The sequence below is a fragment of the Haplochromis burtoni genome, unplaced genomic scaffold (assembly GCF_018398535.1).
Source record: "Haplochromis burtoni strain Fernald_Lab_line unplaced genomic scaffold, NCSU_Asbu1 Contig_225, whole genome shotgun sequence".
In the NCBI taxonomy this organism is placed as follows: Eukaryota; Metazoa; Chordata; class Actinopteri; order Cichliformes; family Cichlidae; genus Haplochromis; species Haplochromis burtoni.
In genome coordinates this window covers 170,352-182,241 of record NW_024582586.1, presented here as the reverse complement: position 1 = coordinate 182,241, position 11,890 = coordinate 170,352, and the positions used below count along the sequence as shown (strand labels likewise).

The 11,890-nt window shown below is 42.2% G+C and overlaps 1 protein-coding gene across 1 annotated transcript in view; it reads left to right on the top strand.

The window, feature by feature from the left end:
• The first annotated feature begins 2,229 nt into the window (after window positions 1-2,229).
• LOC102296617 (triple functional domain protein) overlaps window positions 2,230-11,890 on the top strand; it is a 78,008-nt gene continuing 68,347 nt past the window's right edge. The window contains exon 1 of the mRNA XM_042226738.1: window positions 2,230-2,958. Within this exon, the coding sequence (XP_042082672.1) occupies window positions 2,889-2,958 (70 nt within the window). The 5' untranslated portion in view covers window positions 2,230-2,888. The remainder of the gene's footprint in view (window positions 2,959-11,890) is intronic.

Below are 11,890 nucleotides of genomic sequence, written 5' to 3'. Positions count from 1 at the left end.
ACTGATAAATCAATTTTGCTGTGGGACACTACACCTCCTCAGACGTCAATATAACTGTTTTCACTCACTCAATTATTTGATAGCACGTATATGGGTGTAGGAGGTAAGGGTCTGTTTGTGTATTACTTTCACAGGTTACACAGAAATGTTCATGTTATAGAAAACAAACTGGTCCTCCTTGTGTAAGCAAGCATAAAAACACAACAACAACACTTCCTAGAGACAGGAAGAACCAGCCTCTGGCTCGACAGACGTCCGACTTAACCGGTTAGAGTGAAAGGAAAGAGAGAAGATGAGCTTAGAAACCATACAAACAATGAACACCTAGGTTAGTGTGAGTCACAGTAGCCACACCCAGCTGCTGTTCAAGGCTTTGGCCTGTGAGAGGCCAATCAGAAGAAAGCGAGCTCAAAGGAAGGGCAAAGGGAGCAAAACCAGTCTACTTTAAACTGAAACATCAGCTGTGTGATGCTGGAAGACCTCTGCTTGATGAGCTCAAGCTATGTTCTCGGTCAGGCCTGCTGTCCCTCGCAGAGTCAAGTGATGGCTCAGTCTTATAAGACCTTACGTCATCCATTTGTTCATCTGGATGTATCTGAATGTTTTTACATTACTTCATCAATCTTCATTTCACAAAAATGCACATGAATCCTGCCTTTACTCCAGCTCAAATCTTCATTTTGACACCAGTGCCCCTCACCACAGTTACAGCTCAGCTTTCATAGCTTCCTGCTATTTTGTTGCTTGTCATCAAAAAACAATGAACCGTGACTCTTATTCACAAATATAGTGCAGACATGATTAAGTTATCCCTCCACTGTGAGATTATTAGAAAAACATGGATTTCTCCCAGCCAATCAGCAAAGATCAGGTTGTGCGACAGATAGTGACATATTTGCATCTGACCAATCAATAATGGCCTGGAGCATTTCAAACTTCAGTGTTTTTACTGAATTTGGGAAATTTGAGTTTTTTGCTCCTAACCTACTCCCACGCTTGTGGTCGTCACATCAAAGCTACCAGTGGTAAGCTGATGAAAACCACGCATTACATAGTTTAAACGTTATTCTATGGGTGAGCCATACCTGTGTTATTTCTAAAAAACAAAGAAACAACTTATTATAAACATAGAATAAGTGGTATGTTGGATGTGTTTTGGTTGTTTTATTTGTTTTATGAGCTTACTTAATAATTTAGTAATTCTATGTTTGTAATTCATTTTGTTTTGATTGAATTTCATATAAGGAAAATAAGGAATACCATCAGTTATAATGCTACTTTTTAGTTCTTGTTATGTATTTACAATTTATCTGTCACTGTACATTGTTTTCTGCAGCTCTATACTTCACTGTTGTTGTTTTCCATCAAATTTGGCTGGATATTGACTCAAAAATGCACTTTTTTTCTTTTGCAGCGGTCTACTTTGCTCTTTTATGGAGGACAGCCCATCAAGTACCATCTGATAGAAAAGCACAACCTGTATTAGGACACATGCACATGCTCATTTCAGTGAATTAACTTAAATCTTTGAAGAAAAGTATAAATGTTGAGACACATTCTTAACATATTACAGCAGCTTTGCCACATACTGTGAAGCATTTGCCTGTGACTAGACAGGGCTGAACTTTGATGTGTTTTATTGCCATGAAAACTGATAGTGTAAATTTAAGAAAAATTATTATAAATGAATGTTCCTTTAAATCAATGTGGGGGGTTTTGTATAGGTTTTACATACACGTAAAATGTAGACACTCAAGAACCAATATATGGTAACTTTACTGACTTTAATTTGCACTGTTAAAAATTATAAATTTGGAATGTCGATGTATTTCAGTGGGTTTCTTTTGTGGAAACCCACCCAATAATTTCTATTTTAGACAGAGAAAAAAAAGAACTTTTCTGTCACGTATGTGTTACTTTGGTGTAGTATGAAAGACTGGAGGAAGTGTTTATCAGTAAGACAAGCTGTAAAATTTATTAAAATATAATCCAGTAGGCCAAGTGGGAGTCTTTTGAGGGGCCGATTCTGGCCCCGGGGTCTTATGTTTGACACCCCTGCTGTAGACGTTATAGTGGGGGGTAAATGTCTTGATTTGTAAACACATCACTGATACAGCAGCACTTCCAGGATTGGCCGGCAGATGGCGTGAGTAGTCCAGGTCACAATCAGCGCTCCGGGAAAATATTATCATGAGATGGCCTGAATCAAAACAGAGGACCTTTCCTGTATGGCTGTATCCGGGAGGGTTATCTTATCTCTGCTCTTTGCTTTCAGTAGGCTAACGTAACATTTATACACTTTTTATGGTTGAGTCGCTGAAACAATCAGGAGCACTTGAACCATGTGGAACGGTTGTATTTTTTCTCCTTAAAAGTTGGTGCTTTCCCCGAAAGTGTGGGTTAGACAGCTTTTAAACGGGTCCTTTCACGTATTTACCACAACCGTCGGACTTTATTTTCTTTTCCGTGTTTGTGTGTCGGCTTTTTGTGACCTATATTTCGCCGTAAGTTGGTCGCACACGCGTTAACAGTGACCGCCGTCGTTCGTCGATGACCCAGCCTCTGCTCATTTCCGAAAGCTTACGGAGATTCACCGAGCAGCGACCCAGCCCCTCCCGTCCCCCCCTCTCGTCACCGCTCCAGCGACTCTCCCCTCGGCTCCACTCCGAGGAGGAACCCGGTGCCCCCGGCTGATCGTTTCCAATTACGTTACCCCAAGATGGAGGTCTGCAGATGGCACTGCTAGCGTTAACGACTCCCCGCAACCGTCCGTGTGGCTTTAATGACGCTTTTGTCAGGACAGGAGTGATTGTGTGCCATCTTTTTGTCGATATTTTGGGGGGCTCTACTTGGGAGATACCGAGCTCCAGATTCGGGTTGTGGCAGCCATGAGCTCCGGGGAAGGAGCGGAGGAGACCACGAAGGACGCCAGCGACATAGAGGCGTTCTTCAAAACCGGTAAGCCCAGGAAAAGAGTGGGAGAGGTCGGACTGAGCTCCGCGGAGAGCTCTCCTCTGGTCCAGCTCTGTGAGGGACATTTTTTCCTGTCCATGTTGAAAGGTTTGGGGCTCGCACAGTGAAGAATATGGGAGGTTTTAGCCATTGAATTTCACAACTGTCGACATAAATGAAACTCACAATAAATGCCAGTGACCCACACAGCTGCAGGCATCTCCGAAATATGTTCCTTGACTTCCTTTTCTGAGCAGCTGCATCCTTTAGCTCAACCAGACTATGGAAAGACAACGCTTGCCGGGTTGCTAATGACCAGAGTTCCATCTCCGGACACCTCGCCTAGATATTGCAGTATTTTAAGAAGTGCAGCACTCCGTGTTACCAGCCTCCCGATACAATAACTTAAAACCACTCGCATCGATGTAAACTGACAGCAAAAATAAGTGAAATGACACAGGCTGGCGTTAGGAGAAATAAAATAAGGGGGTAAAACAGCAATTGTAAATATGCGTTTTCTATTCAAACGCAGCCTGACTGGTTTGGATTCTGCCGACTTTTGGTTATTGGTGTTAATTAAGCGTTAAAGTGGGACAACTTTAATGTATATTTAGGTTTAAGCTAGCGGAGTAGTTTTAGAGTTTATTAGAAAGAGACATGGAGCCGTACACAGCTGTCCGATAATAGACCCAGGAGCTTGCTTATTCCAACAGCAGCTACCAGTGCTGCTAACCTCAGAGCTAGTGAATCCTGATCAGATTTGGTGAATCCTGTTCGCTAGCTGGTTTAGCTTAGTTAGCCTGGCAGTTAAAGCTGGTTTGTTGGTGGGTGGTTTTTTGGGTATTGGGAGGAAACGTATATGAGGAGTGTCCGCTTAGCTTTGGTATTCTGTCAAGTCGGTTTTGTTTGTAGTTTTCCATGCTGTCAAAAAAAAAATAGCACAACGGCGCAAGCTATGTAAACAATACCCGGCGTGGCACGTATAGCCTGGGTGTGCACTGTGCAGGATAAGCTAGTTTTGTAACATGGCTACCAGAAGCGAAAGCGTCTTTTTCCTCGGTCAAACCTCCGAATGTCAGTGACACACATTTCTCCATGTAACACACACTTTATTATATCAATATAAAGATGTTACCCCGTCGCATGTGCATAATCGCTAGCATTAGCTAAGCAGGCTAATTTGTCAGCGAGGACTGTGTTGAAGTCTTAACACGGGCCTACAGTCATTGCATCGGCTCCAACAATAGCTCATAAAACATGTTAATTCCTGGGGACACTACCGGACGTCTGAGCACAGTGGAATACAGGCCGTACGATTTGATATCACTTTCACGATTTGACACCGTGAAAACGTGACTTAAGGATGGCGTTTGTTATGCATGGCTGTCAGTAAACGTGCAGCATGAAACACACAGTTTGTACAGATAATCACAATATACTCGAATGAAATGCTGAAGGTCTGCCTGCAGTGTTTGTGGGTCTTTCATGTGAAAATCCTCTTGCATGTGCTGGATAACCCTTAGCTCGTCTCAGAGGGGCTGCTGATTGAGATCCAGTGCTTGATGTCATGTCTGCAAGTGTCATCATCTAACTCCACTTAAATACACCCCAGTGGTTACTGTTGCACGCTGCAAGTTTGTAAGAGTAACCTGCTGAGAAGCGCTAAAACCATTTCTTAGTGAATCGGTTGTTGGTTGCGTATCATGTGTAATGGTATTTGCAGTTTGTTTGTTTGTTTTCAGGTGCTATGCATTTTAGTACCTGACACAGAAATATACAACAGTGAAGTGTATGAGGAATAAAATGCAGAGGGTGCTAATGTACTCTGCCAAAAATCACTGCATGTTCTACTACAGCATCATGTCTGGTAGATTTTGAAGTACACTTTAGAGGGGCTGTAAACAAGGATGAGAATGCAGCGTATTGACATTCAGCCTCCTCGGCTCCTGTGGTTTTGTGTCTAGTGAGATAATAAGCCACAGAGGGAAGTTTGGTATCCGTATTGAGCTGATCTGATGGCTTCCTCTTAAGGAAAGAGAGGCAAGAAGAGGCATCCTGTAACTCGCTAACGACCGCACTTTGTGTGTTTTTGTTGATGTTGCACAGCTGCAGCCATTCTGCCTCACCGTTAATCGGATCTGTTCCAAATTATTTATTGTATAATTGAAATTTCTAGATATGCCCCCCACCCCACCCCCTGTTCTTATTACCACAAGCCCATCTGCTCCAGTTTTAATTTGTAGTTTAGAAATAGCTCTTTAGTTACCAAAAGAGCTCTTCAGCCTTATATTAACTTTTGTTTGTCTGCGAGAAGCAGTGAGAGCGATAATTAGCTTGTGTTGTGTGTGTGAGCTTGGGGTTGAACTTAGCATGGTTTGGGCTGCCTCTGTCGAATTATTAGAACTGAAATTGTTGATACAGTGAGAAGAAATCACACACTCGACGGATCGCGAATGAACATTTCGTGCCATTATCTGCAGCTGGCTTTGTTTAATCGTATGAATATTTTAACACCAGTGTCGTTTATATTTCAGGCCAGTCTGTACTTGATGCGTTCAATCAACCTGTCAATGGGCAGAGATTCAAATCCTGCCTGTGTTCAAGCACTAACCTTAAACTTTAGGCGACTATTTCTGATTTTTAACACTATGTGAAGCTAAGAGTGACAAGAGTGTGTATCCGTTTGTGTTAAGGGAAAGTATATCCCTGTTTTTCCTTAGAAATGAGCTGATGTGATACCGATACTAGGCCTCTTGTCTGAAATCGACGGCTGATATTTGTTTATGTCAGTTCAGTTTTCAGAGTTTACTGTAGTTAAGAGCTGAAAGACTTCATGCCCAACAACTGGTCTGTTTTATTGGGGAACTTAATTATTACACAGAAAAATTAAGGAGGTATAAAAACAATATCAAACATCTGTATCCATCCAGATTTTCTTAGTCGGCACATTCTCAGTTTTCCTTACTAAAGCCCGCTTTGATCAGGAGTCGGCCGCACCAGAAGTTTAGCTACACTTTTAATCCCTCAAGTATATTTATTTTCGTGAAATGAAGGGCAATTTCAACAATACATCTCGTATATGAATATGAGTGAAAGATCCTAAAACTAAGGTGAGCCAAGTCGAGTAGGTACTAGTGGAAAGGTTTCAGTGCCCGTGTGTCCGGCACTTACAGGGTTGCTTTCAGCAGGACAGTGATTGACAAGACCACCTACTTTATGAGATCATTCTAGTTATAGATGGAGATTTATTGTAAATGTAACTGGACTGGGTAACAACCTGCGAGCCACGTCCAGTGTGCAGCTCTTTAGGGTATAAGGAAATGCTGGTTCACACTGTGCAGTCTCCACTTCCTTGAGCTTTCTCTGTTCTGTCTGATAATAAATGAGCTTTTTCTTATTGTTTCAAGCCATTTTTAAATGGAGCATCCCTGTATTGCTGTGAGTCAGCCATGTCTGTAGTGAAACCAGTATTGAAACTAATACAGGCCTCAGCCTACCACTGTCTGTATACAGCCAGCTCGGTGGGAGCTTAAGTGTCACGTTCGGGCTCTCCACCTTTTTTGTTTTGCTGCTGAACTTGTGGGAATCTTGTTCTGACAGGTTTGAGTGTCTCGCCACAGGGCAGGCTATGCTTTTTTTTTTTCTTTCCGTCCCCAGCTCCATCCTCGTCTCTTTTTTCCCATCCTTTAGCGTTTGGTTTCTTTGTCTTTCCCATGTCTTCTCTCTTTCCTTTCTCGCCTTCCATCCGTCCGTCTGTCTCTCTGCCTGCTGGCTGAGCGTTCATTTGCCGATGTCTGTTTCATGTTTTTCCTCCCTGTTCGTTCATGCTGCGTCGTGTCGGTCCTCTCCGTCCTGATGCAAAATGACAACTAATATTAAAAAAGAAAAATGCTTCCCTGCGTCTCTGTCTATCTCTTTCCTCTCTGTCTCCCAGACTGGAATTAATACCAAGGCCTCAGAGCTGTGATACAGGGAGCTTTGTTGTGGCATGTTGTCAATCCTCAAATTATTCCACTCCGAATGTATCTTTAGCTACACCGACGATGACTCAGAGATTGATTTGGTGTCAGTTTCATACATTTATTACTTGTTGGTAGTGCTGGGGCACCATTCGCAGCGGGAAAATTTACAGTCCTCACTACTGGCCCCTCGTGAATGAACATTTAGAGGCTACAAAGTACCGTTCATAACGTCGGCCTGTGTTTGAATGGACACCAGTGTGTACGTGTGTTTGTGTGCGTCTGTGTGTGCAAGAAATTGAGTGAAACAGACAAGCAGGGAAAGAGGGAGGGAGAAATGTGATCCAGAGTTTGCATTTATGACTCAGGCCCATTCACCCAGGTTGAGATCTGTGCACACGCTCAATGCGAACACACACACACATGCGCTCTCTCTGAGACTAATGGATATTGATCCAGGAGATGGAGACTGATTGAGGTCCCTCAGTGAAGGTTTCCTCCAGGCTTAAAGCTGCCAAGTCAGACGCAGAGCAGAGGCTAAAGCCTAATGCTGCACAAAGCAGATTTCTTTTATCATCCCGTGTTTGTTGGATGGAGGCAAACGAAAGGATTGGTGCATCGCAGATCAATACAGAGAAATAAGTCAAGGCTAAGGTTGTTGTCACTTTGTTTTGCTCTTTTAGCCTAGAGCGGCCAAAATCCAAAATAAATGACTAAATGAATTAAACAAAGAAGTAGTATTAATTCTGTTCTTTAATTGATCAAGTTATTAAAATTTAAGTTTATCAGTTTTATTTACTGCATTCATTTGCACAAACTGGTTTATTTTTCTACATTTCTTTCTATTTGCAATTTGAATTTTTATCAATGCAAATCAGCAAATCAATAGTTTGATTTGTAATTGTGGCATCTATTTACTTTCTCTGAGAAATGTTGGAGACTTGTAAGAGGAAGAATTAAATAAAAATGTTGAACTAGCTACAAAAATCTCCTCTGTAAAAATCAACCTAGCATATAGAGTCATTGGCCACTTTATTAGGGGCACCATTTGCCTTTCGAAATGCCCTAATTCTTTGAGACATAGAGTCATCAAGGTGCTGTAGATATTCCTCTTAGATTTTGTTGACATTACAGCATCACACAGTTGCTGCACGTCCATGTTGGGAATCTCTCCTTCCATCAGATCTCTATGATTGAGATCTGGTGGCTGTGGAGCCCATTTGAGTACAGTGAACTCCCTTTCATTTTCATGAAACCAGTTTGAGGTGATTTGAGCTTTGTGACTGTGGGTACACAGTGGGCATAAAGGGATGGACATGTTCAGCAAGGTGTGACGTTAGAATGATGCACAACTGGTATCAAAGTCTGCCTAGAAAATATCTCATCATCACCACGCCGAACCACTAATACAGGATGGGTCCATGGGTTCACGTTGTTCTGACCCTACCATCCAAATGTTCCAGCAGAAATTTTAGCTTTTGAAACCAGACAACATTTTTCCAGTCTGTTGTTGGCTAATCTTGGTGAACTTGTGCCGGTTAGAGCCCCAGCTTCCTGCTCTTAGATGACAGGAGAACAGGCCAGTGTGGTCTTCTGCTGCTGTATCTGCTTCAAGGTTCAGCATGTTGTTGGTGCATAGAAGCTCTTCTGCACACCTTGCTTGTAACAAGTTGCTATTTGAGTTACTGTTCTCTCCAAGGAGTCCTCCATTCGCCTCTGACCTCTGGCATCGACAAGGCATTTTCATTCAGAACTGCTGCTCACTGGATATTTTCTCTTTTCCGGAACATTCTCTGTAAACCCTAGAGATGGTTGTGTGGGAAAATCCCAGTAGATCAGCAGTTCCTGAAATACTCAGACCAACCCATCTGGCACCAACAACCGTGCCACGTTCAAAGTCACTTAAAAGTCACTGCTGAAGTCCCTCATTCTGGTTTGAACTACAGCAGGTCCTGCTGACTTTGTCTACAAGCCAACGCATAGAGTTGCTACCACATGATTGGCTGATGAGATATTTGCATTAACGAGCAGTTAAACAGGCATATACTTTAACCAGTTTTTTTTTTTCTTATTCTTTGTTTTAATAATAAGTGTTTGCATTAAACAGCTATAACCTGCCAAATATCAGGTAATAGGACAGTAAGGGGCAAATGCAGACATGACAAGCTTGCATCCTGAAGATGGCAAAGGTGTGTTGTGTATGGCTGTACTGTTTAATTCAGTCAGAGTTCATTAAATGTTTCAGAATATAGAAATCAGTGCGTTTGAAACCCAAATGTTGAGATGCTCCGTCTGAGTAATCAAGTGGAACTCGTCTCTGCACTCGCGCATCACGTGGTTCGCAGTACTCTTTGTGAAACCAGTAGTCACTGTTCTCTGTCAATGGCGTTTCACGCTAACTCACACGAGCACTTTCTCCCAATTGGTTGTTCCCACTGACCCCCGTCATTTGTGTTGGTATTGTCACAGCGTGCTACATTCTGCCTTGCTTCACTACACAGGGTGGCTGTTTTTCGTTTTACTCAGGCACACATGAAAATCAGGTAGTCGACGCATCTCAAAGTAACCACGCAGAAGAGAGTAAAAAGGGCAGAGTAAATGGGAGCCAGCTGGAGGGAAAGATGATGGTTATGAGAGTTAAAGCTTTTATTTGCCGAAGCAGCTTCAATCAAAAGCAAATGGATGGTTGAGTAAAAAGCCTTTTTGAAAAGGGCCGGAGATTAGGCTAAAACACAAGGATAAAAAAAAAAGCCTCTTTCTGCTTGAACTGTTCTCTTTATTGTGGCATTAAAAATGTAATGTTTCACTTAGAAAGGCATTCATCCCTTAAAATGAAGCACTAATATAACGCGGAGCACATGGCAACAAGACCAGCAGCTCAGGCACTTGGAAACCATTAGTGCTGCAGAGGGGCGCAAACGTCTTTACACGTGGATAAGGATGGAAATTTCAAGAGATTTCATCAACATATAAAAAATTTTATATCTGGTGCTAAAACTACAACAAATAATATCACTGAGAGCCATATGTGATCGCTTTTGTGCCAGCATTTGCTTCATGTCCCAAATAAGAAATAACCCCTGTGATATACTCGTGTTTTTGCTCAGAAAATGCTGAGAATCAGCCAGCTAGCAAAATTTGGCTTAAATAATTTAAAGTGCTTACATTTCCCACGAGTAGCTAAGTAAACACATAATCTTTTTCACCCCTTGTAACAGGTGCAGGCGCATTAAATTTTAAAGGCATTTTGCAGAGCAAGCCAGACCCCCTAAATCTGCTCTGAGGTCAGTTTGAGAGGAAGGCTAATATTTTGTTTGTTTGTTTGTTTTTTGTGGGAGGGTTTTGTTTTGTTTAAACTGTAATCTGTTGAAAGCTGAGGCGTTATCGTCAAAGTTTTGGTAAATGATTAACAGGTTGCGAAAGCCATCCTAACATCAAACAGTCGTCTTAACAATCACAACGCAGACACATAAAAGCAGCTAATCTCACACCAGCAAGGACGGCAAAGAGAAAGTAAATTAACGCTGAGAAGAAGACGGAGAAAGTGCACTTTAGGGTTGGACAATTTGTTAAGTATTTTCAGCCAGCCTTCATCAGTCCAGCAATCCACCGCTAAAAATTGGCTGGATTAGGTTGCTTTTAGCTATCTGGAAGAAGCAGAAGAAGAATCTAGCTGCGAATCAGGAGCGTGAGGAGAGCCTGTGAGCTCAGAGTTGTTTAAATGGACACTTTGGGAGGCGCTTCATTTCCAAAATATAAAAAAATCAAATAATTTTGGCCAACTGGTCACTATAGGTCCATGCCTCTGGTTTTAGCACGAGGTTGCTAAACGCACAGCTGTGGTTGTCAGCTTGGCTCTTAACATCTGTGGGTAAACTTTCTGCCCAACTGGCACATTGCATCATCCCGCTCAAGGCATTTGCCGCTCATCTGTGCATCGTATCACAGGCTCGTAAAGACCGGTCATCTGGTTCAGTGTCGGACTGACGTGTTCTAGTGTGCCAACTCAAGATTTGCTCCCCCGCCATCTTTTTAGCATTTTTTATTCTGGTCGAATTTGAATTAATGTCATGAGATGAACCAAGAGGTGACTTTCTAATGGTCGTCTTGTCTTAACTGTACCAAGTTTATCAATTACGAGCAAATACATTGAAGGGGAAAAAAAGGGAGAACTTTATGAGATTATAACCAACTGATCAGCAATTTTAAAATGCAGTCCAGAAAGGAGATTAGACGCACAATTCTCCTGTGCCAAATGGATAAATGGATATTGGGAAATATCATAGTAACAGACAAAGAGGGAAAGATTATTGTTTGACCTGAAAGACTTGGGGTCCACTGTAGAAACGATCGGAAAACCCGACTCACAGATGACTGGCTGGACTATAAAGGCTGTAATTTTTCAATCAGAAGGCAGTGAGTGAAGCCATCAAGAGCCACAAAGTAGAACAAACAGCGTCACTTGATTTGTTTGTAGCCGAAAGGAGAAATGATGTCAGTGTGAACTTTTAGTTGTACACAGTAATATAATACCTAAACTCGAACAAAAAGCCTTAGATTTCTTTTCAGAGGGAACAACGCTCACTTCCTCAACAGTCAAATGGCAATAAACTAGTTCTGTACGTCTTCAGATGTGCCATACATGCCAATGCAAAATGGTCTGCAGGAGCTTACCAATCAGGGAGGACTAGTTCTGGAAATCTTTAAGTAAGGGGGGGGGGGGTTTCTGTATATGTGCAGTGAAGTTTGAAAAATGTTCCAGATGTGTGCAGTGCTTTATGCTGAACGATTAAACTGTACAGATGTATTTCTATGTGATGTGTTAGGCAGCCGAGCAGTGTGACAGTGTGATGATGTGAGCTCTAACAGCATTAGGCATTTTAGAGGTGAGAGTTCATTGGATTACACACGCTGACCTAATCCAATCTGGCGTTTTATTCTCTGGGATTACTGTGTGTGTGTGTGTGTGTGTGTGTGTG